This window comes from Prionailurus bengalensis, chromosome A1 (genome assembly GCF_016509475.1).
Source record: "Prionailurus bengalensis isolate Pbe53 chromosome A1, Fcat_Pben_1.1_paternal_pri, whole genome shotgun sequence".
NCBI lineage: Eukaryota > Metazoa > Chordata > Mammalia > Carnivora > Felidae > Prionailurus > Prionailurus bengalensis.
The window spans coordinates 186219102-186246759 of record NC_057343.1 but is presented as its reverse complement, the minus strand read 5'-3'; the positions used below and the strand labels follow the sequence as shown (position 1 = coordinate 186246759).

Genomic DNA, 27658 nt, shown 5'->3' with positions numbered 1-27658 from the left:
TTCAAAAAATATAGACAGAAATATTTTTAAATTTCAAAGGACATAAAAAGAATGAATCACAGTTTTAAGACAATCCATACTTATGTGTCTGGATCACTGAAGAGCAAAATTATGTCACTTACTTATAAACATTAACCATAATTTGCTTTCTGTCACTGACAAAGGACTCACCCAATAACCACATTCACTTTACTGCTTCTGTTTTGTATTAATCCATTCCTATTGTTAGGTTTCTAACTATTTTTCAAATTTCTTGACAGTCATCTCTCAAGGAATAATATGCTACTTCAGAAATTTTCATTAACTCTTGAAATTACATTACTCAGAATATATTTGTGGACTTTTCCTTTCTTAAAACTTTTTTCAGTAATATAATTCCTTGTATGAACCGGTATACTTAGACAAAGGGGTCCACAATTCCTATTTAGAAAAGTTTATTGATCATTATTCCTGCATTACACTTATTGAAAGAAAAATTTAATTGTCCCTGAAGGCACCCGGTCATTTCACATGATCTATACCCTAATGTTTTTTGTATTAAAAATACAGGTTAAATATGAAATTAGTAAAATGCAGCATATAAAACTTCATGCTGAGCAAAAAAACAAGTCCAAAAAAAAAGTTACTTTCTATTAGTAGAATAGCTTCCACAGTATTTAAGATGTTTCCTATGTAATTCATATTTGAATACAATTTTTAGAACCATAGTTAAATATATTTTGCAATTTGTTAACTGCAGGTATCCACATTTTCCTTCCATCACATAATCTGTTCCTTTGATTAAGTTGGCAACATCTGCTGAGATCCACAGAATGCAGCAAAAAAAAAGTAGTGGTTATTTCTCAAGATTTGAGAAATCTGGTCCACCTTTAGAGTAGTTTCCTGAGATTTCTGCTCCACTGAAGTCAAAACCAGGATTCTAAAAGACATGAAAAAAATTATGATAAAATAAAACTTTTAAGGAAAAGTGTAAGTAACCCAAAAGGGAAATGGTAAAGACATGAACTAGCCACTGACAAAACAGGAAATCTAAATGACCAATAAACATGTGAAAAGATACCAACTTTCACTGTAATCGCCAAAACAGAACTTAAAATTAGAAGGTATATTTGAATTTTCAGATCTACAAATGTTTAGAAGATCAATACGTATATTAAAAGGTTGGCAAGTGTATGGACAAACACAATACTTAGTATAAAGTGTGAAAATAGATTTTAATAACTAGCATCATTTGAGAGTTTGCTACATGCCAGGCAGGGTTCTAAGAGCGATGCATTTATTAACATATTTAATCCTCATAATAATCCTATGAAGTAAGTACTAACTCATGCTTTAGTCTCTTTGGAGGGCATTTCACTTATTCAACAAACATTTACTGAGTTCCAACTGTTTGGAAGACACCATTAGAAGCACGTGGAATTCAAGAGTGAATAAAACAAAGATCCCTGCACTGGTGGAGCTGCCATTGTTATAGGAGAACACAAACAATAAAACTGTAAGTTAGCTAGTAGAAGGGTTGGCCAACTTTTCTGTAAAGAGCCAAGTAGTAAATATTTTAGGCTATGAAGGCCGCATAGTCTCTGCCATAACTACTTAAGTCTGGTATCGCTATATGAAAGAAAATACCAAAAGAACAAGCATAGCTGTATTGCAGTATAACTTCACTTCAAAAACTGGGAGTCGGCCAGATTTCACCCATGGACCATAGCTTGCCAGCCCCTGATCCAGAGCGTTAGCAGTTGGTGCAAGTGCCAGGAAGGAAGGAAGGAAGGAAGGAAGGAAGGAAGGAAGGAAGGAAGGAAGAGCAAAGTAAGGGAAATGAGATTATAGTATTTAAATAGGATGATCAAAGATCAAAATATGCTTTACGGAGCAATGACTTGAAAACAATGAAGAAGTCAGCCAAGCTTTGGGAGAACACTGTAGTCCAAAGGACAGAAAAGGAATGGCCTGGAATATTCAAAAATACAAAAAGGCTAAGGTAATACAATATGACTAAGGTAAAATGACTGAAGCAGACAGTTGCAGGAGAAGAAGTCAGGGAGATCATGGAAGACCATATCAGATAGGGCCTGGAAAAAAAATTTTGTCTTTTACTAGAGTGAAAGAGTTCTGAGAAGAGAAGCGATGTGTTCTGACTTGCATTTTTAAAAGGACTGCTATGCTGTTTTGAGAACACTGCAGCTTGGCAAGGGTAGACGAAAACCATTAGAAGGCTATTAGAGTAACCTAGGCAAGACATTACAGGTGGTCCAGATCAGAGTGGTTGGAAAGTTGGTGGTGACAAGTGGACAAGTTCTGAATATACTTGGAAGGTAGTGCCAGTAAGGTTTCCTAACAAATTGGATACAGTGTGTGAGAGAGAGCTAGGAATGGAGGATGATTTCCCATTTCTGAACAAGCAGTTTCTATCAACCAAGATGAGAAGGCTAGAGGTATAACAAGTGTGGGAGGAAGTTAGGAAGTTCATGTTGAGTATGTTGAGTCTGATAGGTCAGATCGACAAGTGGAGATGCTGAATATGCAACTAGAAACGTGAGTCCAATACTTGGGAGAAAAGTCTAGACTGGAAATACAAATTAGGAAATCACCATTACATACATAGAAATTATCCATCAAAATTTGAAGAGTGCTTTGATCCAGTAATTCTTCTCCTAGATAAATTAATGGAACACTGGAATAGTTTCAAAAAGATGAAAGAATAAACTGTGAAATAGATACAAATCGAAAAATCCAAATCTTATCAAAAGGGAAGAGCTAAATAAATAACGATGATACAGTCAAACGAGAAAACATTCTGAAGCACTTAGAAGGAGAAAAAAAACAAACAATACATATAGTGTGATCCTGCATTTATGTTACAAACAAAGCAGCAAGCCAATATATCAATGAGATAAAAATGAAACAGAAGCAAGGAATGGAGAGATGTTAATGAAAGGAACCTATAACTTTTTTACACTATGTAAGTCTATACTAATTAAATTTTTATGAGTTCACTCGTGCATTACTGGTGTACATTAAATAAATTTAAACTTATAAACTATGGCAGTACAAACAAAACCCTCCCCAGAAATTTTGAAAAACTAAAATCCACAAAAAAAGACCAGTAATTTTTCTAACCATTTGATTTTAAAAACTCCTTTAAAGAACTTTTGTGATTTTTCTGTAACCAAATTTGAGTTTTAATTTCAAACAATAATTTTTCTATGATCTTAAAATGCTTAACAATACATATTCATACACTCATCTGACTTACTTCTTTCTGGAATCTTTCTAATGTAAGTTTTCTCTGCATTTGGTCTTGCACCCAAGGATCAGCTGCATATTCAGATTCTAGAAGAGAAGTCCAACAATTTGCTGCATCTCTCTTTGTCTTTGTAAGAACAATACGGACCATTTTTCTGTCCTCTAAACAAAAAACACAAAGAAATTAGAGTTCATCATAAAATTGTATATTTTCAAAAACCATTAGGTAACTATTTACAATACATTTCTATCACTCTATCTTCCAGAGCTGCAAAGACAAAGAACCTGATACCACAGAAGAAACATACTAAGTTTGAAGACAAGATTAATTTTTAAAAAGATTCCAACAATTATAGATCACCCTTACCCAAAGTCCATGTTCCCTCATCAGCTATTGTAGAATCAAAGAGTTTGCCCTGAAAAATAAACATATTTATTTTAGTACAAAAAAAATAAATAAATAAAAATGTTTATTTTAGTACATGAAATATCTATGTACTGAAAACATTAATGTCATTAATTTTTATAAGACTTTCATGATTTAAGAGTTTGCCAATTTCCTTTTTGTTTACAATTTTTTTTAATGTTTATCTATTTTTGAGAGAGAGAGAGAGAGAGACAGAGTGCAAGTGGGAGAGGGTCAGAGAGCCAGACACAGAATCCAAACCATGCTCCAGGCTCCAAGCTATTGGCACAGAGCCCAACGAGGGCTCAAACTCACGAACTGTGAGATCATGACCTGAGCCAAAATTGGACGCTTAACTGACCACCCAAGTGCCCCAACTTTGCTAATTTCCTATCTAATTAGGAATTTCCTATCTAAGATGTTAGTTGTCTAGCTTGGTTATGGTAGGGAGATAAAATTTTATACCATTTCAACATATTGATAGGTGTTCAACCCTATCTTTCCTCGTAGCAAGTGAAATGCAACCTAGTTTACACTGCTTGGAATATTTACTGCCAACACAGGGCTCTCAAAAGAAAGATCAGAACTCCTTAATTTTCAGGAGATGAATAAATATCACTGATCACTTAGCAGCCAAATGTGAAATTAATATCTGAAATGCTTTGACTTTACCAATTAAAATGAACTACAAGAGCTTCCCTGCTGAAATTAAGAAATGATGTCTTTTAAAATAAACTTCAAAAATCTGGTTCAATCTCTTTGTTGGGCAATGTAGCACTAAAAATTTTTAAAGCACATACTGTAGTTCTGATTTCAGATAAGCTGTGATGAAACTGTTGTTTTAAGAAAGAAATCAACAGAACATAAGTTTAAAAGAGAATGCATCTGCTCAAATCCATTTTGATTTGTTGCTACTTGCCAAATTTAAGTTTTAGGAAATAAAATTAAAATGCCACATAAAGCAAACACATTTTTTCATATTTCAACACCAGTGAGAAAAAAATCTTACTAAACATGTATCTAAAATCCTGAAGTTGAAGTTACTGCTAAATTGTAAATAAAGTTACTGTTAAAGTCACTGCTAAAGTTCTGAAATTACTAAGGGAAATTTGAATGGTAATCTTAAACCACTGTTCAGGAAACCACGAACTGCACAACTATTCAGAAAGGTCATTAAAATCCAAGCTGACATAAATCAATGTCTTCCACATGACTCTCTCCTTTTCTCTGAGGCACTTAAAGCACTTCCATATTAAAAATAACAGTAACAGCTAGCATGTAAACTCATTACACACCAGGCACTTGCGCAAACTCTTAATTCCCATGGATAGCACCTAATGCTCAAAACAATCCTATCAGAAAGGTACTATAATTATCACACTTTGTGGATGAAGGCATAGGGACACAGAATAATCTCTTGCCCAAGGTTACAAAATTAGAGAAATGGCAGAGCCAGGTATCCTACATCAAGGAATCTCCCTTCGCTACACTATCGTCAAACATCGTCAGTATGTAATCTGGGAAAGAAGTCCAACTTCGACGTAATTGAATTTAACTATAAAGCTTATCCAGGAAAATGCAGTTCTCAGATCTAAGGGGCATGATGAGAATAAAAGAAGTATTATTCTCTCCAAACAACCCTAGACTATCTGCTTGACCACTGCACAAACATGCAGATTTTCGTCTCATTTTGATGAAAAAATAAATCACCTGATATCGTCTCTGAATCCTCATCCCTATATCCTTATCCCTTATTTTCTTCTTTACTTTTCCGTGACTTTCTAAACATTTATTAGTTTAATTATGCCTCCCTACAAGAACAATCTGTGTGCAAGAAACGTATGTCTTATTCATCTCTGACCTCCTAGCACCTAAATCAGTGCCTGGACGAAAATATATGTACGATAAACATTTGTTCCTTTAAAGATCCAGGTGAAGACCCGCAGAGGAACAAAAGAAGCAGTTTCATTTGGTTGAGAAAGCCAGAAAATTGGGCTCCTCAAATCTCCACTCAACTCAGGACCAGCCTTGAGTGGGGGCTCCGACCAGAACAAAACTAGGCCAATGCTATAGCTCTTTCGGGCAAGGAGCCATTCGGCCTTCCAAGTCTTTCCACGGAAACCCTGAACCTTAGGACTCGGGGACTTAGAGGCCAGGAAGAAACTGGGCACAAGCCCTGACTTGCCGCTACCTTAAGGATCTCGCGACCACCCACGGCCAGCGCCACATGCCGGCTCTGCAGGCCGCACTGGATATCCTGGGCGCGAGTGCCTGGCGGCACCTGAACTTCAATGAACACCTCCTCCAAGGTCTGGTACCACTGACCCCACGGCGTCCCGCAAGGAACCACCCCACTGCGTTCCTCAAACGGGGCCGACATACTCCAGTAGCCTCCCAGCTCCAGCCACAAGAAGCGAGGTGAGCGCACGCGCGGAGCGTCCACGCTTAGGCCACGCCCTGGACAGTCCGCTCAGGTCACTGCACATGCGCAGGGACGTAAGCGACGTCTCAGCGTATTCCTTTTTCCTTTTCAATGGCCATTTAGGACCCTTTCAGTAGCCGGTTTGAAAGAACTGAAACCCGGGGGCTTTACACCCAAAAAACGGCGAGAGGAGGTTGGAACCAGTGAAACTAGAACTCACTGCACTGCCACCTATATGACGCCAAAGGCGGACTTCCGACCTTTTCAGCTATGAAATGCGCTTGCGCAAATGCTGCTCTTCTGTAAGTTACAATTGAGTAACGCCCAGAATGATTGGACACTGCTTGGGGTGGGGAAGGGAGGAGACAGTAATAGTCTCCTATTGGCTAGTAACCGGAACCCACGGCACCGCTAATTACATGCTGCGAGGCCAGGTGCGCATGCTCTTTAGCTGTTCCCGTCCTGGATTGGTGTGCCCAGGGTTTTGGTTTTCGAACCTGCTGACGTGAAGGTGGGCGGGGAATAAGCGGGGAGATTTGAATTTGGAGCGAGTAGGCTGTAAGGCAGCGGGAAGTTGCCGAGGACCGCTAGTGACCTTCGGTTTGTGGAGCTGGTCGTCAGCATGTCCTTTCCCAAGGCGCCCCTGAAACGATTCAATGACCCTTCTGGTGCGTACAGGGAAAGGAGCTGGGGGATGGGATATGGTGTCACGCACCTTGCCCCTCTCGGTTCCCTTCATCAGAGGCAAATAGGCGATTTTAGGGCTAGGATGGGTCTCCTTCAACTGACTAGTTTTTCTGGGATCTATACGAAGCATTTACTACATGCCTAGCACTATTCAGAGTGAGAAGGATACAGCAGCGAATGAAGCAAAGTCCCTGCCCAAGTAGCTTGCATTCAAATGGACAGTAGAGCTAATAAACAATTAGTCTGTGGAGAAACTAAAGCAGAGGGGAGGGGATGGGGATAAGGAAGCTATTTGGTAGGTATTTGGTGGTCAAGCCCAGAAGGCCTCACTTATTTAAAAAAAAAATAATAATTGACCACTGCTTTTTCGTATGAACTTGTGGATTTCTTGTAGATATTCCACTCAGGAATACAAGAATGCTGATTGGGAATGGCAGTTTTTGGGTAAAATTATGGTAGCTGCGCTTACTGAGAACATTAATGAAGTAGTAACAGGTAATATCAACAGTACCATGCTAAGTATTTACAGTTAATTCTTCTTTAATTGTCCAACATTCCTGAGAGGTCATCCTGTTATTCAATATTTTATTGACAAAAATACTGAGACTTAGATTTGCTCAGCGTTACACAACCAAACTAGCAGAACTAGGACATGAAACCCGGCCTCCATGAATCCATCCTGTGCTCTTAACCACTGTAGGGCATAAGCACAATAACCGTAAGACTCAGATGTGGTTGGTGAGGCACTCATTCAGTAGACACAAACTGTGTGCAGGGACTGTGCTAAGGTCTTCCCTCTTCGGTCTGGTTTACTCTTTCCAACAGCCAGGTGAGAAAGGTACTGATACTGTCTTCATTGTACACTTGAAGAAACGGAGGAGTTTTGTAACTGTACTGAGCAGCAAGTGGGGGGGAGGGCTGAACATCAAAGCCCCTGATTTATTCGTTACCCATCATAATACATATTTTTAATGTTTTTTTTAGTTTATTTTTGAGAGAAACACACAAACAAGGGAGGGCAGAGAGAGAGACAGGATCTGAAGCAGGCTCTGTGCTGTCAGCTCAGAGTCTGATGCGGGGCTTGAACTCCGGAGCTGTAAGATCATGATCTGAGCCACCCAGCTCTCCAGTAATACACACTTTTTAATGATCATTTGTTACATCTTTAACTTGCGAGCCAACATGCAAGTGGAAATAAGAATCACTTTTTTCACAAACAAAAGCCAAGTGACAAATGGATCAGCACAAGCATATTTTCTAAATTAAGAGATTCAGGGCATGTATATTTCCTGGATATTCAAAGAACCTCCTCTAAATTCTCTCAGCAGTGTGTCTTTTAAGGAGAATTTTATTTTCTTTATAATAGATTAAATTGCCTTTACCAGTGTTACAATATTTCAGATTCACAGTTTCAGGAGTAATAATAGTTATCATTTATTTGATGCTTTGTGCATATGTGAGCACTGTAGTGATTTCTCTTATTACTCCAGTAACCCCAACAACTATGAGGTAGATACTCTTATTCCAGTTTCACAACTGGGGAATTCAGCCTTGAATAAAAATAACTTTCCAGGGGTCTTAAAGCTAGATTAGAAAATCAGAGAGTGTAATGTTCACATCTTTCCCCTATGACTGAAAGTACTTGGCACATAGTAATGTCTATTGATTGGCATACAAGGCTGGATTTGAAGCCTGATTGGAGGAATTACAAAACTCTATTCCCATTCTGACATCCCCAGTGACTTTCTATGTTTTCTTCACCATACTGCCAAACTCAACCCTGAGCCAAATACTGGGGATACAGGCATGATCAAGAGAGTTTCTAACTTCAACCAATTTTATCTAACTTGCAAGATGAATAAGTACATTATCTGATTTGGGAGATGGATAAGTGTATTAAAAGCCATTACAAAAGTGTCAAGTTCTTTGATAAGAACACTATTCACAGGCTGCTATGGAGGGAGGTTTCCAACCTGATTTGGGGATTCAGAGAAAACTGGAAGAGGCTGAGATCTGAAAGGTAAGTGAGAGTTAGCCAGGCAAACTGGAAGGTGGGCTGTCCATTCGAGGTGGAAGAAATAGAAAATAAAGAAATCTGGAAGTTTGAAGCATTTATTTAATGTAATACATAAAATGTTTGGTTTGTTTACAAGTATTGACTGCCTGTGTTAGCTTCCGATTATTGTTGATCAAAATAGAAGTTGTGCCAGAAAGCTTGTGTTATCTCCCAGGATATCCCATCCCGTTTGTCTAATGTCCCCTCTCCCCACATTTCTAGCAAGTCATATGTATCTGTGATGTCGTACATTTAAGCGTTAGTAAGGAAAAGACCCAGAGCATGAAAATAGCACATACTACAGTCTCACAAAGCCTGGGTTTCAACCTAGTTCTTGAATCTAAATCCCCATAAGTACCAAATGGGATTTCTTTGCTCTTTAGGGAAGTTTTTGTTAAGTGTGATTTTAATTGTTCTCAACTCACGTGATGCTGCTTAGTCACTGTACGCCATCTGATCTTTCGCTGGCCCATATCCCCTTTTGAGAGTGTAGACCTAATGATGAACCAGAATACAAGAATTCAACAGCATTTTATCTTCTGGCTGCTCTGACAAGTCTAGACCAGTGCTTCTCACACTTTGCCACAGAAACATTCCTAAAAGCAGAGAGCAGGGCATCTTGCTGGCTCACTTGGTAGAGCATGTGACTCTTGATCTCAGGGTTGTAAGTTCAAGCCCCAGCTTGGGCCTACAGCTTTAAAAAAAAACTTTTATGGGGCATCTGGGTGGCTTAGTCGGTTAAGCGTCAAACTCCTGGTTTCAGCTTGGGTCATGATCTCACAGTTGGTGAGTTTGAGCCCCACATCAGACTCAGTACTGACAACGTAGAGCTGCTTGGGATTCTCCCTCTCTCTCTGTCCCTGCCCCACTTGTTCATACTCTAAATAAATAAAGAAATAAACAAACAAACATTTGTAGATAAAAAACAAAAGCAGGGAGCAAAGAATAGCCACACGTTCTGCATACACTCATCCCCACCTCCCCAAAAAGGGCAACAGTGCTGGCAGTTTTCTTTGAAGTCTCTTGTTACTTTAAAATATGATATGTTCTGCGCTGCTTCTGCTGATCCCTATTCCAAATGGGTGACATAGGTGCTTTAAGATGTGCGACCCTTAAACTGATTTTAGGGAAACCGCTGTCAGCCTCCTGTTTACCCCAGGGTGTAAACAGTTGGTGGAGTGTGAGAGATCTGAGCTAGCCAAGACTAATGTTTCTAAGTCTGCCTTTACCTTAGATGCCCCATTGAATTCTGTACTTCATTTTGAGACTCTTTCCTGATTGGAAATCTACTACCTCAACCCCTTATTGACCACATTTAGATCTAAAAGCTCCCAGTATTGGAATCTTTGTGTGAGTACATATAAAATGATCATTATTCATTTCTAGAATCTGATGGTAATTACCTGTGACTCTTTTTGGGTAGTGTTGATTCCAAATCTTTTTTTCTTATATTCAATCCTTAATAACAAAGCCATGTTGCTTGTTCTTTCCTGATGTTTATTTCAAGACTGTCTTTGCTGTTTTGCTCAGTTGCCTGTGTTCCTTTGACTCATTGAAATAAAGATCATTTGGGAAGATAATGATGTTTTCTTCATAAAGAGGCCTGTTTTGTAATATCAAATTTTTACATTTGAAAAAACAAACTATTTATTTTAATGTTTAGGTTTTATTGGGGTTTTTTTGTTTTTTTCTTTTTTAATTTTTGAAAGCACGTGAATGGGGGAGGGCACAGAGAGAGGGGCAGAGAGGATATGAGGTGGACACTGTGCTTACAGCAACAAGTCTGATGCAGGGCTTTATGTGACCTGAGCTCAAGTCGAACGCTCAATCAACTGAGCCACCTAGGAACCCCTGAAAAAACAAACAATTTATTAATGGCATTTTACATTTATATTACTCATTATACTATAACATATTTTTAACTTAAGATCGTAAGTAGCATAAGATGAGACATTAATTAATGTTTTATGTTTCCTGTAGGTTGTGCACCATCTCCAGGTGCTTATGATGTTACAACTTCAGAAGTATTGAAAGGACCGGTATCTTTTCAGAAATCACAAAGATTTAAAAAACAGAAAGGTAACAGATTCCCAAATAACATAATGGTTATATGATCTCATAAGCTGTAAAATTATGAGTAACAGTATTTAAATTAAAAGATGCTATAGTATTTCTAAAAATGCAAAGCTACAGTTATATTTAAATTTTCTTATTTGATGAATTTACAAAAGAGTCAACTGCAGATTAATGCTTTAATCATTTCACTGTTGTGTAACCAGGAAAGTTAAGCAAGACACTCACATAGATACATAGTTTCCCTTTTGGTAATCACCTTAACTTTCCATCAGGGAATATTAGGAAAATCAGAAAAGTATTAGATGTGTAAACACTATTGTACAACTAATTATTTGGACATATACAGTCAGAAAAAATTAACTTTAATACTACGTCACTAAGAATTATAATAAGAAATTTGGAAATTGGGTTTTGTCTGTGTTTCAAACATGTAAGTGCCAACTAAAATCTGTACAATTTATTTTATTTTAGAATCTCAACAAAATCTTAATGTTGACAAAGATATTACCTTGCCTGCTTCAGCAAGAAAAGTTAAGACTTTGGGATTAAAGGTGAGGAACTCTGATATTCTAGCTGGTTTAGTACCTAAATCATGAAAACATTTCCAAAAGTTATTTTATTTGACTGGAGTGGGTTAAGTGTATAAGGTTATAAGTAAATCTATAAATTAATAAAAATATTATCATTAGGACTCTAGCAAGATTTATGTTTACATCATTACTACATACATTGTTTAAATGTGTCTGGAGTTCAGAATTACAAAATGGTCTCCACTTCTCAGTCATTTCTCTATCTAGATAAATTTTATAACACCTAGTAAGCCTTTAAAAAGTATGCAGTGCTTTGATATATTAGTTATCATTGTTTGAGTTGTTTTGGTTTTGTTTGCTTACTTGTGCAGAAGGGTAAATATTGAAGAAAAAGGAAAAAAGTATTGTAATGCCTAAAAGAGATTTATTTGCTATTCAAAGACTGCCAAGGAGTGGTGGGACGTTAAATTCTTAACTTCATGTTGCGGCTTGTGCAACAGCCTATTTATTATCACTGTTTCCATTAGTTTATAAAGCAAGTTGTACTTTCTTAAGGAGTTGCAAAGAATGATTTGTTAAATGTGGAAAAGATTCAGAGTTGGGAAACCAAGGCTTAGACTTGTTCATTTATTTAGCGATTATCTAAGCTTCTTGTTTTATAGGGCTTCATTATCCAGTATGGAAGTGATTAGCCACATGTGGCTATCGAGCACTTCAAAGTGAACAGCTAAATTTTTGATACTATTTAATTTTAAGTAATATATAAAAAAACTGATACTTGATTCTATTCTTGGAAAACTTAAATGTTTTTGGAACAACTTGGAATGTGCATCTACTTTTTCATCTGTACATTTTATAAATTCTAAATATAGATGGCTATTTCTGATGAAACTTAAGCATCTGAATTGAGATATGCTGTAAGTGTAAAATACAAACCAAAGTTTATAGACCTAGTACAAAACATATAAAATATCTCACTAATAATTTCATACTAATGACATGTTGAAATAATACTTTTTTACATTTATGGTACAGTAAAATATATTTTAAAATTTTTTACTTTTTATTTAAAAGTACATATTTTTTTAATATTTATTTTTGAGAGAGACAGAGTCGGGGAGGGGCAGAGAGAGAGGGAGACACAGAAGCTGAAGCAGGCTCCAGGCTCTGAGCTGTCAGCACAGAGCCCAACGTGAGGCTCGAACTCATGAACTGTGAGATCATGACCTGAGCCAAAGTCAGACGATTAACCGACTAAGCCACCCAGGTACTCCTAAAATTTTTACTTTTTAAGTTAACTACTAAAAAAGTACATATGTGGTTTGTGATATATTTTTATTAGGCAGCACTAATACAGACAGTCTTTTCTTACACATTGATTCAAATAAATACACACACACACACACACACACACACACACACGCTGGAATATTACTCAGCTATAAAAAAGAATAAAATCTTGCCATTTGCAATTACATAGATGGCGCTAGAGAATATAATGCTAAGCTAAATAAGTCAGAGAAAGACAGATACCATATGATTTCATTCATACATGGAATTTAAGAAACAAAAAAGAAAATGAGCAAAGGGAAAAAAAAAACCAATCCCAGAAACAGACTCTTAATTATAGAGATCAAACTGATGGTTACCAGAGAGGAAGAGGATGGTTACCAGAGAGGAAGTGGTTACCAGAGAGGAAGAGGGTGGGGTGGGGATTGGTGAAAGAGGAGATGGGAATAAGGATGCACGGGTTCTGATTAGCACCAGGTGATGTATGGAAGTGTTGAATCACTATATTGTACACCTGAAACTAATAGAACACTGTATGTTAACTGTACTGGAATTAAATCTTTTTAATAAAATAACATTTAAAAAGAAACTGATTTAAATCTCTTGACTTGAATTTCTTGAAGAAACAATTCTGATATTTTGAATTAATTATATAACTTTTAGAAAACTAAATTACATACAAGTTTGTGTAAAACCCCTAAATAATAGGCCTTCCTTGATAGAAAATTCCATCAGGTGGGAAATTAATAAATATGATAGTTATGTAGCCCCCTCCCTCCCCAACTTAGAAGTACATAAAACAGGTTGCATTCAATATATTTATCCATTTTCTTCCATTTAACATGGGAAAGATAGATACTCAGTTTAGGGCCATTGTATCAGAAAGGCTGTTGGATATAAAAGACATAGACCAAAATTATATGTCTTATTTTGAATGAAGGCAATAATTAGATTAAAACCAGTTTTTACTGGGGCGCCTGGGTGGCTCAGTCGGTTAAGCGTCTGACTTTGGCTCAGGTCATGATCTCACAGTCCATTAGTTCGAGCCCTGCGTCGGGCTCTGTGCTGACAGCTCAGAGCCTGGAGCCTGCTTCAGATTCTGTGTCTCCCTGTCTCTGTGACCCTCCCCCGTTCATGTTCTGTCTCTCTCTGTCTCAAAAATAAATAAACATTAAAAAAAAAAAGTTTTTACTGGTGCACCTGGGAGGCTCATTCGGTTAAGCATCCAATTCTCGGTGTTAGCTCAGATTACGATCTCGTGGTTTCATGATTTCGAGCCCCACTATGGTCTCCACGCTGACAGTGCTGAGCCTGCTTGGGATTCTCTCTCTTCCTCTCTCTCTGCCCCTCCCTGGCTCATGCTCTCTGTGTCTCTCAAAAATAAATAAATAGACTTAAAATTTTTTTTTAAATCATCTTATACCATTTTAATTTTTATTTCTGTGTGTGTGTGTGTGTGTGTGTGTGTATATACACACACACACACACACACACATTTTTTTACTCTTTGAGTATCAGAGTTTAAGTTGATTTTTCTTTGTAAGATTGTTTTCTTTCTGGGATAGCATAATTAAATATTCAAAATGTATTGCTGTTTAACATTAGAAAGAAAGCGCTCAGTAGCTTTATTCTTAAAGCGCCACCTGTTCTTTTCCTTGGACTTATTAGGAAAAGCCTAATAATCTATGGGGGTGAAAACTTAAACCTGAAATATTTTAAGACTTAAAGAATCCATTCCTTCTTTTACCAGGTAAGTCTCCTACAAAATGTTTAATAGACACAGGAAATTTTTAAAATAAAAATTAACTGTTTGGGAGGCAGCTCCCCTCTACTTGCTAGATGGGATGCTGCCTGATGCATGAATCAATTAGTAAAGTCAATTATATTTTCAAGAAAAGAAGAAAAGGGCGCCTGGCTGGCCCAGTCAACAGAACATGTGACTGTTAATCTTGGGATTATGAGTTTGAGCTCCACTTTGGGGGTAAAGTTAGAGAGAGAGAAAGAGAGAGAGAGAGAGAGAAAGAAAGAAAAAGAGAAAGAAAGAAAAAAATTTGAACTCTTTAATCTTTTTTTATAGCTAAAAATCAAATTTGGCTGTGATATTTGTGGTGCTTAAATTTGTTTATCTCTGTTCTTTGATTTTTAAATAGAAGGAGTCTCAAAAGAATGATAAAGATTTGAAGATACTAGAAAAAGAGGTAAGCAATGCTTTCAATTTAATTGAAAAATAAATGTGCTATAAAATGCAGAGTGACTTAGAGTTAAGAGACAGGTATTCTGTTGCAGTTTGGGGAGTTGCATAGCAAGGCAGATAATCTGTCCAGACCAGTGCCTGCGAGGTAACTATTCCTTAGCTTCATTAGATACTAAGTTTTGGAGCCTGGTGGTCAGTGTGGTATGCTGACAGTGTCAAGTTTGTTAGGGGCAGATTCAAGATTACCCACTCTATGAAAAATTGATCACTAAAAATTAATATATTGCTATATTGCAATTATGCGTGTGTCAAATATTTACATTTACTCAGTGCACACTCTTCCTGTATGCTAATGTTTATGTTAAGACAGTGACTTGCTAGAGAATTTCTTAGCATGAAATCCTAGCAGGTTAGTTGAATTGTGAAAGAGTTGTGCTAATCTTACACATCCTCTGCTCTGTAAGTTATATATGCCTTATTTAAGGATAAAATGGAGCTGGAGGGTAAATCTGGAGCTATCCTGTCCAGTATGGTAGCCACTCACCATTTGAGACTTATTTAAATTAAGTAAAAGTAAGAACTCAATAGTTCAATTGCACTAGTCACATTTTAAATGCACTGTAAGCACTCCAGTGAGTGGCTCCCATACTATACATTTCCACCATGGCAGAAGTCTCTACTGAGCAATGCTGACCTAAAGAGTCCACTTACTTCCCTAAGCAGGAGTAAGATGGTCACTACCAGTTTTGCTTCTCTAGCAGTTTTCTTTCCATGTTTACATTGCTGACCAACTCTTTTTCTAGTGTACATATTCTTGTGACATATTAAAACTTTCCAGTGATTACAGTTAAATGTTAGCTTAGGACCAAGAATACGTCAAGATAGCTTTGCAAATCTCTGCCCTGGTTGCTCTGATTCTTTTAGTATTTAATTATGTTGGCCATCATTTTATTGAGGATACATGCCTACAATGTAGGGGTTAATACTTAGAGAGGTGATAACTGAGTCTCAGTTAACTGGTAAGTGAGTGGCAGTGCCAAGATTAGAACTGATAATTTGCATCAGTTTCTTAATCGTTTAGAATAGAAAGGTTTTTTTAAGTTTATTTATTTTTGAGAGGCGCAGAGAGAGGGAGAGAGAAAGAGAGAATGAATGAATCCTAAGCAGGCTCCACACTGCCAGTGAAGAGTTCTATGTGGGGCTCAATCTTGCAACCATGAGATCATTACCTGAGCCGAAATTAAGAGCCAGATGCTTAACTGACTAAGCCACCCAGGCACCATTAGTATAGAGATTTTTTTTTTTTTTAAACAAATAGAGCTCTTTTTTATTTAAGCCCCATAGTATTTGTTGTTTGTTTATTTAATTTGAATTAATTATCAATATTTAAAAGTAACATTTCATGTAAAACATTCAGATTTGCAAAATCAGACGATCTGACGAAACTGTTTCCACTTTCCACTATAGGGCAACAATATGCTAGGTGTTTGCAGGGCTGCCTCCTTTATACTCCACATTTGCTCCTCAGTCCTCACCTGGCTCTCTCTACTTATTTATATTATCTGCTTGGCCACATAGGCATTTGAGTGTACAAACCCTTTTTTTGAAGCTTAAACTTCCTTAACTGCAAAAACCTGTAAAGATAATCTCGGTGTTCTTTTTTCTAGTTTATAATATTTTGCTATAAATGTTGTTTATAAACCAGTAATATAAGCGTAGAGAATCTTCTGGTAGGGAACCTTAAAGCTCATTCAATCGCTAGCATCTAGCTCATAGCCGTATATATACATATGGTGTTTGATACATTTTTAGGTAAGCATTTTTGGCCTAAAATACTGAGATTAGTATCAACACAAAGTCAGTTAAGAAAGAGTAGGAAATACTTCATGTGACTTAATACAACTGTGCTGTTTCGATGCTTTTGTACCCAACAAATAATCTATTTTGGTAAATGTTTTATGTGCACTAGAAAAGAATGTATATGTACTTGTTGGTACAGTTTATATATGTCAGTTCAGTATGTTTAAAAGTTTTGTACTGATATTTTTGTCTGTTTATTCTATTAGCTAGAGAAAGAGGTACTTTCTCATTTCCACCTCATACATACACCTATGTAATGTACACAATATACATTTTGCTTTGTATATTTTGAACTTAAAGTTGCACAACAAATTTGATTGTATCTTCCTCTTGAAATGACCTTTCCATTATAAAATTCCTTCTTTATCGCTAATAATACTTTCTGCCTTAAATATCTACTTTGTATCATATTAATAAGGGCATCCCATCTTTCTTTTGTTTAATATTTACATGGTAGATCTTTCCTGACCCATTATTATGTCTTTCTATGTCCTTTTTTTTTTTTTAATTTTTTTTTAACATTTATTTATTTTTGAGACAGAGAGAGACAGAGCATGAACGGGGGAGGGTCACAGAGAGAGGGAGACACAGAATCATAAGCAGGCTCCAGCCTCTGGGCCATCAGCCCAGAGCCTGATGCAGGACTCGAACTCACGGACCGCAAGATCGTGACCTGAGCTGAAGTCAGATGCTCAACCGACTGAGCCACCCAGGCGCCCCTGTCCTTATATTTAAAGTGCAAATATTGTAAATATCTGGGATCATTTTTGTTGAGCCTACACACTCCTTTAGTACCTTTTGTTCTGCAGGCTATTGGCAAATCCTCTCAGCTTTTCTTTTCTCCTAAGACATCGTCATGTCACCTTCAAATTTAAAGGATATTTTCCTTGGGAACAGAATTTTAGATTGGTACTTTTCCCCTTATATTAAACAAGTCATTTCATTGTCTCCTGACTTCCACATTTTCTGTTGTCAGATAGGTGGTTTTGATTTTGGTTTTGGTTTTGATCTCATAATTGCAACAAGAGTGGTGGCTTACTGATCACTCCTATTGTAGTGCTTACTATATCCTACACAGAAGCCCCATTCTGCCTTCTTGAAATAAAAAAGATAGTTAGCATTTCAAACTATAATTTGAGTTCATATAACTAGAACTAGAGAAAAGAAGAACTCTTATAGGTAGAAATACCTTAAAAGTGAACAGTTTAATTATACCTGGAAGCTTACAACAATTAAAATCCTCTCTTCTTAAAATGCTTACAGATTTAAGTTCTTACAGATTTTTAAAACATATAAATATGAATGTTCAAACAGCTAGTGAAATCAGAATATTTAACAACATCATGTCACAAAGCTTTTTCTAGAATTTGAATGTTTTATTTTCAGTAGCATCTAGTTACATTGGCATTGTATTGGTAAATCATTCACTTATCACCTTGTTTCCGTTCAGATTCGTGTTCTCGTGCAGGAACGTGGTGCTCAGGATAAGCGGATCCAGGATCTGGAAGCTGAGTTAGAGAAGACAGAGGCTAAGCTAAATGCTGCAGTCAGGGAGAAAACATCTCTCTCTGCAAGTAATGCTTCACTAGAAAAACAGCTTATTGAATTAACCAGGACTAATGAGCTACTAAAATCAAAGGTATTTAAATCTCATGGTAATATTTACAACTGAATAAGTTATAAACATGTTGTAGGTTTTTTTTCTTATATCTTGAGAATTTTAGGCTCTAGTTTAGCCTTTTTCCTTTACCAAATGTACCTTAAATGTTAAGCTGCTTCCAAGAAGAATTATCATTGTCTTTTTTATTATGGTATCTGACACATAAGAAATGATAAACAAATTGCTTTTTGTTTTAATGTCTGACATTTTCTCACCCTCCTTCAAAGTCACTCCTAATAAATAAGGGCATTAATAAAACTTGTAGAATTTATGTCTAGAAGTCACTAGATCTTTCTCTGAAATAAATAATCACATGACAGCAGGCTTCCATTTCAAATCCTTTTGGGATTGAAGTGGGAAATGAATAAATTTGTGGATTAAATGTGTTTAATAGATATTCTGTTTATAAATATTTTATTTAATATTAGTATTATTAATAATATTATACTAATAGATCTTAAAGGACATAACATGGTCATTTGCTTTTGTCAGAAGTAAAAGGAGGCTGTACGTCACTGTTCAGTTTAATAGCAGTCATCTATTCAGAGCCTGTAATGTGTTGAGCTCTTTGAGTAAGGATGCATTATGAATCAAGCTTAGGGAAAAAAGCAGATTCCTGGGCCCCATCCAGGGAGATTCTGATTTAGTTGGCCTGGGATGAACTGTATAGTCTACATATTTCAAAATAGACTAGGCAGTTTAGATGCATTTTGTTAAGCAAGCACATATTACAAAATCCTCTCTGAGAAGCTTGTTTTGGAGGCTTGCAGTGGACTCTCCAGCATGTAGAGGTAGGTAACTACCCAAGGAGCTTTAAAATGTAAGCAGAAAAGGGTGCCTGGAAGGTTCACTTGGTGGTGCATGTAGCTCTTAATCTCAGGGTTGTGAGTTCAAGCCCCGTGTGTGTGTGTGTGTGTGTGTGTGTGTGTGTGTGTACAGATTAGTTAAAATAAAATCTTTAGCTGAGCCTGGATGGCTCAGTCAGTTAAGCATCTGACTTTGCTCAGGTCATGATCTCACAGTTTGTGAGTTCAAGCCCCACATCAGGCTCTGTGCTGACAGCTCACAGCCTGAAACCTGCTTTGGATTCTGTGTATCTGTCTCTCTCTGCCTCTCCCCTGCTTGTGCCATCTTTCTCTGTCTCTCAAAAATAATAAATGTTAAAAGAAATTTTTTTAAATAAAATAGAATCTTTAGAAAAAGTAAAATAAAAATAAGCCAGAAAGTCACATTAATCAAAAAGAAGGACAAGAACAGTAGCAATATTACATAAAATCAGTAATCCTGGTGTGATCAAAGGCATTTTCTCTACCAGAATATGTTGTAGGTAAATAATAGTCCCAGTAATAGAATAATCAATATTTATGTGATTTTATATAAGATCTAACAGAAAATATATCTAAATGTTTTTATATGTTTCTTGTACTTAGTTTTCTGAAGATAGTAACCAGAAGACTATGAGAATTCTAAGCCTCGAATTAATGAAACTTAGAAACAAGAGAGAAACAAAGATAAGGGTGAGTGATACTTTTGGTGAGTTTGCTGTGTCTGGATCTGGGGACCTGAACAACTTGCACTTCGTAACACCTATTTTTGTTGTGTAGAGTATGATGGCTAAACAGGAAGGCATGGAGGTGAAGCTACAGGTCACTCAGAAGAATCTTGAGGAGTCTCAGGGGAAAATAGCACAACTGGAGGGGAAACTGTGAGTGCTTAAAAAGAAAGAGAAATTGTTAAGTGTAACTGTTGATTTCCCTCTCTCACCTCTCTCTTGTTTACTGAGACTTAACCTTCCTCCATACTTCTCTCATTGCCTCCCTGCTTGCCTTATTTCTCTTCTTCAGCTGAGCCCTGATCACTCCCATTTAATGCTGAAAAGATGTATAAATGTATTACTTTTGTCCATCTTTTGTACAAATTATGAGGAAAGGCCTCCTCATCTTTGTAGTAGCATCATCTTATGGAGATGGTAGACCAAAACTGAGGAATATTGGTATAAGAAGCTGTGATTAATGTATAATCCTAGCCTTCCTTTTTATGATTGAGCTGTAACTTACCTACAAAAAATATATAGATCATAAGTATTCAGTTTGATGACTTTTGACAATTGTATACACCTCTGTAATCACCCTACAAACAAGACAGAGAACATTACCATCCTCTCAGAAAATTCCTCCCTGCCTCTTCCTGCTCCCCTGCTCTTCCCCATTATGAGGCCCCCAACACGTGAAGCCACTTTCTGACTTCCATCATATAAATTAGTTTGGTCTTTGGAGGGAGGTGTTTATCAGTGTGTGTGTGTGTGTGTGTGTGTGTGTGTGTGTGTGTGTGTGTCTTGTTTAACATAGTATTTTAAGATTCATCTATACTGTTGTATTATAATTTGTTCTCTATTTCTGAGTAGTATTCCACTATCTGAATGTACCTCCATTTGTTTACTATTCCTCTGTTGATCATTATTTGTGTTTCCAGTTTTCTGATAGTGTAAATAAGTCCGCTATGTATATCTTTTTGTGGACATAAGTTTTTATTTCTCCTGAATGAACATCTAGGATTGGAATACATGGGTCATAGGGTAGTGTAGTATATGTGTAAATTATTAAAACAAACAAACCAACCAACCCAGAGTGGTTGTATGAGCCATTTTACAGTCCCACTTAGCAATGCGTGATAGGTGCAACTGTTCCACGTCTCCAAGGTTTGATATTGTCAGTCTGTTTGATTTCCACCTTTTAGTAGGTAGGAAATAGTATCTCGTTTGTAATTTTGTTAGTCTAAGGCCGAGCTTCACTGTATGTGCTCACTGACCATTCATATATATCCTTTTGTAAGGTGTCTATTTAACTTTCTTGCTCATTTTTTAAATTGAGTTGTTTGGAGGAGGTAAACACCAAAGTAATTGCATAAAAGTCAACCTAGAACAAAGGCTATTTTGTATGTGTGATGGTGGGGTGGGGACTGGGAAGTCTACAAGAAAGATCATTTCTAACACTTGGAGTGTTATAGGTGCAATTTTCATCATCATGAAATTTATCAGAATTTATTTGGAAAGCTTTCTCACTTTAAAAAAAACCTTCAGTTTCCTATTTGCGTATACTAAATTGTCAACTTAAGAGGTCACAGAAAATAAGAATTAAGGATTTGGAGTCTAGAGATAGCCTATCTGATACAGCAGTATCTGGTACAGATTAAACATTATGTGTGACTACTGTGAGTATTCATATATGTAATTTTTTTCAGTGTTTCAATAGAGAAGGACAAGATTGATGAAAAATCCGAAACAGAAAAACTCTTAGAATACATCGAAGAAATTAGGTAATATTAATAGTAGTTTTAAATTGGACCTTATTTTGTTGAATAGTGATGAATACATCATTTTCATCCTTTTTAGTTTAATTTTCCCTGTGCCTAAATTATGTGCTCTTCAAAATAATTTGTTTTACTGTAGTTGTGCATCAGATCAAGTGGAAAAATACAAGCTAGATATTGCCCAGTTAGAAGAAAATTTGAAAGAGAAGAATTATGAAGTTTTAAGCCTTAAGCAATCTCTTGAGGAAAATGTTGCTATGCTTTCTAAACAAGTCAAAAACCTAAATGCTAAGTGTCAGCTGCTTGAAAAAGAAAAAGGTATGTAACATAAGTAACATGTACAGTGTGTAAGGACTGTACTGCTGTATTAAAACAAACTTTTTGTATTGTCAAGTTAGCTAACATACAGTGTAGTCTTGGCTTCAGGGGTAGATTCCCATGGTTTATCACTTACATACAACACCCAGTGCTTGTCCCAACAAGTGCCCTCCTTAATGCCCATCACCCGTCTCCCCCACCCCTCCTTCAACCCCCGACTCCATCAACCCTCAATTTGTTCTCTGTATTTAAGAGTTTTTTAAAAAATTGTGGAAATAACATTAAAATCCTATTCCCACATGAGAATGTTTGTTTTTTACAATGTTTGTTTTCTGTTTATTTCAATATATTGCTTGTCTTGATTGAAATATATACAGTGGTACATTTCTTGACTTCCTCATTGGGTGGCCATTTAAATTGAGAAGACATACCATAGGATATGCACTACATTTTGTGTAGTAAATGATACAAACTTCAGAATTATGTTTTGGCTTTATTTCTTTGGAAATACTTGATCTGTATAACATGCTAACAGCAAAAAATGGGTATATGGAAATCCAGTTTCTCTAAATGCAATACATTCTCTTAATACATGTATCTAAATACAGCATTTTCATTTGTATAGAAGACCTCATCAACAGGGATAGGGAACAGGATGAAGCTCTGAATTCTGAAATGCAAAACTTAAAGGAGAAACTTATTCTTGAAAAGGAAGAACATGAAAAGTTACGACAAAAAGAACTGCAAAGTGATTCACTTCTGCAACAAGAGAAGGTAGTACACTACAATAAAAAAAAAAGCAAAAACTTTTGCTTGTTATATGTCATACATTTCCCTGTGTATCTGAAAACCTTTAAATTATATATGTCTTTTGATCCAGCAATTCTATTTTTAAAGTCTTATCTTGAGGAAATAGTTGTGTATATGCTGTTAAGCCACACAAATATTCACCACATTATTGATGATGTGAAAAAATTATAAGCAACTAATAAACCAAAATAAGAAAATAGTTTAAAAATATTTTCTGGCATAGGGGCACCTGGGTGGCTCAGTCGGTTGAGTGTCCGACTTCGGCTCAGGTCATGATTTCACAGTTTGTGGGTTCAAGCCCTGCATTGGGGCTCTGGGCTGACGGCTCAGAGCCTGGAGCTTGCTTCAGATTCTATGTCTCTCTTTCTCTGTGCCCCTCCATACTCATGCTCTCTCTGCCTCTCAAAAATAAAGAAACATAATAAAAAAAATTTTTTTAATATTTTCTGGCACATTCTTGTGTTAGATTACTACTTAGGCATTTACAGTTATGTTGTAAAATAGTGTCTAAATGCATGTGAAACAAAACTTAAAAATTTTTAAAACCCAGATTACATAAAAAATATTTTATGTGAGAAGAAAGTTTATTAAAAAAATGAGCATAGCATGTAAATTTATCATTCTCAGTAGAAATTCAGATAATCTGTAAACACGAATACTCTACCTTAGTAATAATCAAAGAAATGGAAATAATTTTTTCCCCTTACAAGATTGGCACACATTAAAGCATTTGATAATAGGGGCACCTAGGTGGCTTAGTCATTTAAGTGTCTGATTTCACAGGTGGTGAGATTGAGCCCTTCATCAGGCTCTGTGCCGACAGTGTGGAGCCTGCTTGGGATTCTCTCTCTCTCTCTCTCTCTCTCTCTCTCTCTCTCTCTCAATCTCTCTCTCTCTCTCTCTCTCTCCCCCCCTCCCCCACTCATGCACACTTGTGTGCACAGGCACACAGCTGTGCTTTCTATCTCAAAATAAATAAACATTTAAAATATTTGATAATACAGAACACATTAGTGAGAGTGGAGCAAACAGGTAAATGCACTGATGCGAAATATCATATTTTGGGCAACTTGCAACAACTGAAGGAATTAAATAGATCTATATATACTGACTTGAAGATCTCAACTATTTTTAGGATTTTTTTAAATGTTCGTTACATACGTAGTATATATCATTTATATGTATGTATTTTTTAAGTGTATAAATGTGTAAAAAAGACTAGAAGGCATATATACCAAAACTAGTGGTTATCTCTACAATGAGGAAACTAGGATTGGGGTGTGGTATAGTCAGAAGCATTTGTCCACTTCATTTGTTTTTTGTTTTTTGTTATTTTTTGTCCCATCCAGTCCCACAACTGCAGTTACTGTTGGCAGACCTTTCAAATGTTTTCTTGTATCTTAGTATTTAAGAGATGTGTCTCCTAAATGCATTGTTAGGAGTGTACAGGATGGAGAGAATGCTTATTTACATTGACCATTCTTTTTAAATTTTTTTTTAATGTTTATTTTTGAGAGAGAGAGAGAGAGAGAGGGAGACACAATCTGAAGCAGGCTCCTGGCTCTGAGCTGTCAAGACAGAGCCCAATGCGGGGCTTGAACTCACAAATCTGGAGATCATGACCTGAGCCAAAGCCAGACACTTAATAGACTGAGCCATCCAGGCGCCCCATATGTTGACCGTTCTTTTTAAAGGCAAAGGGCCCTGTTTTCTTTCATAGAGTGTTCCTGGGCACATCTACACTGGGTTTTGCTTTTGCTTTTTTATTGAGGTATAACTGACTTACAACATTATGTAAGTTTCAGGTATATGACATAACAATTTAACATTTGTATATGTTGCAAACTTACTACCACAATAAGTCTAGTTAGCATCTATCACTATATAGAACTATAAATTTTTTTTCTTCTGAGGAGTGTTTAAGACTCTCTCAGCAACTTCCAAAGTGCAATACAGTACTGTTAACTATAGTCACCATGCTATAACACTCCATGACTGAAGTATTTTTTAACTGGAAGTTTGTACCTTTTGACTCTTTCACCCGTTTTACCCACCCCCACTTCTGGCAACCATCGGTCTGTTCTCTATGGCTGGGTTTTTGTTTGTTTCCAGATTCCACATATAAGTAAGATCATATAATATTGTTCTTTCTTTGTCTGATTTATTCCACTTAATATAATACCCTCAGAGTCCATCCATAGCATCACAAATAACAAGATTTTCTTTTTTATAGCTGAATAATAATCAATTTGTGTGTATATATACCACATTTTCTTTATTCATCCATCCATCAGTAGACATTTAAGTTTTTTCCATATCTTGACTGTGGTAAATATTGCTGATATGAACATTGGGTGCATAATCTTTTCAAGTGTGTATTTTCATTTTCTTCAAATAAATACTTAGAACTGGAATTACTAGATTGTATGGCAATTCTGTATTTAATTTTTTGAGGATCATTCATGCTCTTTTCCATAGTGACTGCACCAATTGACATTCCCAGCAACAGTGCACAAGCGTTCCCTTTTCTCCACATCCTTGCCAACACTTACTGTCTATTGTCTTTTTTTTTTTTTCAAGTAATCTCTGTGCCCAACATGGGGCTCAAACTCAGACCCCAAGGTAAAGAGTTACATGCTCCACTGACTGAGCCAGCCAGGCACCCATATTTCTTGTCTTATTGATAATAGCCATTCTGGTATGAGGTGAATCTCATTATGGTTTTGATTTACATTTCCCTGTTGATTAGTGATGTTGAGCATCTTTTCACGTACCTGTTGGCCATCTGTATGTTTGGAGAAATGCCTCTTTAGATCTGCTACCCAGTTTTTAATTAGAGTTGGGTTTTTTGCTTTTGAATTGTAAGAGTTCTTTATATATTTTGGTTATAACCCCTGTCTGCTCTGATATATGATTTGCAAATATTTTCTCCCATGTAAGTAAGTTACATTTTCATTTTCTTGATGGTTTCTTTTACTGTGCAGAAGCTTTTTTTTTTTTTTTTTTTTTTACATTTATTTATTTTTGGGAGAGACAGAGTGAACTGGGGAGAGGCAGAAACAGGAGAGGGAGACACAGAATCCGAAGCAGGCTCTAGGCTCTGAGTTATCAGCACAGAGCCCAACATGGGGCTTGAACTCACGAGCTGTGAGATCATGACCTGAGCAGAAGTCGGATGCTTTAACTGACTCAGCCACCCAGGCGCCCCCAGAAACTTTTTGGTTTGATGTAGTCCCACTTGTTTATTTTTGCTTTTGTTTCCTTTGCTTTGGTGTTCTATCCAAAAGATCATCACCAAGAACAATGTCAATAACCTTACTGCCTATGTTTTCTTCTAGGAGTTTTATGGTTTCAGGTCTTACATTTAATACATTTTTATTTAATTTTTGTGAATGGTATTAAGGTAGTAGTGCACTTTTATTCTTTTGTTTGTGGTTTTCCACTTTTACCAGTACCATTTATTGAAGAAACTGTTCTTTCCCCTTTGTATATTTTTGACTCCTTTATCATAAATTAATATGTGTGGGCTTGTTTCTATGCTCTATTCTGTTCTAGTGATCAATGTGTCTGTTAGTATGCCATCACCATACTATTTTGAGTAACATAGTTTGAAATCAGGGAGTATGATACCTCCAACTTTGTTCTTCTTTCTCAAGAGCACTTTGGCTATTCAGGGTATTTTGTGCTTCCATACGAATTTTATCTTATTCCATTGTTCTATATCTGTGAAAATTCCCATTTTGATAGGGATTGCACTGAATCTATAGATCGCTGTGGTTGCATGGATATTTTAGCAATATTAATTTTTTCAATTCATGAGCACAGAATCTCTCCATTTATTTGTGTCTTCACTTTATTTTAATGTTAGAACCTTTTCCCAGTATTGATATATTTGTGCTTTGTATAACTTTATTTTTTAAATGTTTATTTTGAGACAGAGGGCGGAGAGAGAGAGAATCCCAAACAGGCTCTGTGCTGTCAGCACAGAGCCCATTGTGGGGCTTGAACTCACAAACTATGAGGTCGTGACCTGAGCTGAACATTTAACAGACTGAACCACCCAGGTGCCCCTGTATATTATATAACTTTAAAATATATTTATGTACTGTCAAAATCATAGTACACTTTTTCTGTGGTATCCTCTGAGAAAAAAATGCTAAAAGTCAGTTGTAGAATATAATTTTAGTTTTATAAGAAGTGTGTGAGTGTGTGTTGCATAGAAAAACTGAAAAAACATTTACCACATTGTTAACAAGGTGCAGAATATAATCAATGACAAGATGCAGGTGATATCCGTATTTTTCAAAGGTTTTTGTTTTTTTGAGGCTCTTGAATTTAGTATTCATACTTTACTTTCTGTACTTCTTTTTTTTGTCATTAGTAAAAATCTCTTGATGCCATTTCATATTATTTTGTTGGTTTCTATTTGGATGTAGGAGTTGTCCTCCAGTCTTCAACAGAAGCTAGGTTCTTTTCAAGAGGAAATGATGAAAGAGAGAGATCTCTTTGAGGAAGAATTAAAGCAAACACTGGAAGAACTAGATAAATTACAGCAAAAGGAGGAACAAGCTGAAAGGCTGATTACACAATTGGAAGAGGAAACAAAATCTAGAGCTGAGGAACTGAAACTCCTAGAAGAAAAGCTGAAAGGGTTGGTATCAATAAGATCTCATGTCTCATATGACTTCAGATGTTAAAATGTGCTTTCCAGTACATTCTCTTAGCAATCTCACTTCAGTCATGCAAGTAAGTAAGGTTGGAATTCTTTTACAAGTAAGGAGTAGACACAGAGAG

The 27658-nt window shown here is 36.4% G+C and overlaps 2 protein-coding genes across 3 annotated transcripts in view; one reads left to right on the top strand and one right to left on the bottom strand.

Moving 5' to 3' along the window:
• Positions 1-417: 417 nt before the first annotated feature.
• On the bottom strand, positions 418-6169 carry NUDCD2 (NudC domain containing 2). The gene is made up of 4 exons (XM_043596537.1): positions 5844-6169; positions 3614-3662; positions 3257-3408; positions 418-919 (listed from the first exon to the last, which is right to left on the bottom strand). Exons 1-4 carry the CDS (start codon positions 6030-6032, stop codon positions 836-838), a joined length of 474 nt encoding a protein of 157 aa, XP_043452472.1. The 5' UTR covers positions 6033-6169; the 3' UTR covers positions 418-835.
• HMMR (hyaluronan mediated motility receptor) overlaps positions 6155-27658 on the top strand; it is a 40023-nt gene continuing 18519 nt past the window's right edge. The window contains exons 1-11 of one of the 2 annotated variants that reach the window (XM_043596524.1): positions 6155-6376; positions 10798-10896; positions 11365-11444; positions 14864-14911; positions 18218-18406; positions 19858-19944; positions 20032-20132; positions 21668-21742; positions 21876-22054; positions 22680-22828; positions 27301-27515. In XM_043596524.1, coding sequence (XP_043452459.1) covers positions 6364-6376; positions 10798-10896; positions 11365-11444; positions 14864-14911; positions 18218-18406; positions 19858-19944; positions 20032-20132; positions 21668-21742; positions 21876-22054; positions 22680-22828; positions 27301-27515 — 1235 coding nt within the window. In that variant the 5' untranslated portion in view covers positions 6155-6363. Of the gene's footprint in view, positions 6377-6513; positions 6743-10797; positions 10897-11364; positions 11445-14863; positions 14912-18217; positions 18407-19857; positions 19945-20031; positions 20133-21667; positions 21743-21875; positions 22055-22679; positions 22829-27300; positions 27516-27658 lie in introns of those variants that run through there. The other variant, XM_043596515.1, reaches the window with a different exon arrangement.

Excerpts from the sequence above, each read along its gene's own strand:
- NUDCD2 (XM_043596537.1), bottom strand. The coding sequence starts at position 6,032 with ATGTCGGCCCCGTTTGAGGAACGCAGTGGGGTGGTTCCTTGCGGGACG. Across the intron at positions 3,663-5,843 it reads GTGGTCGCGAGATCCTTAAG|GGCAAACTCTTTGATTCTAC; the intron begins GTAGCGGCAAGT and ends TTTATTTTTCAG. Across the intron at positions 920-3,256 it reads TAGAAAGATTCCAGAAAGAA|AATCCTGGTTTTGACTTCAG; the intron begins GTAAGTCAGATG and ends CATGTCTTTTAG.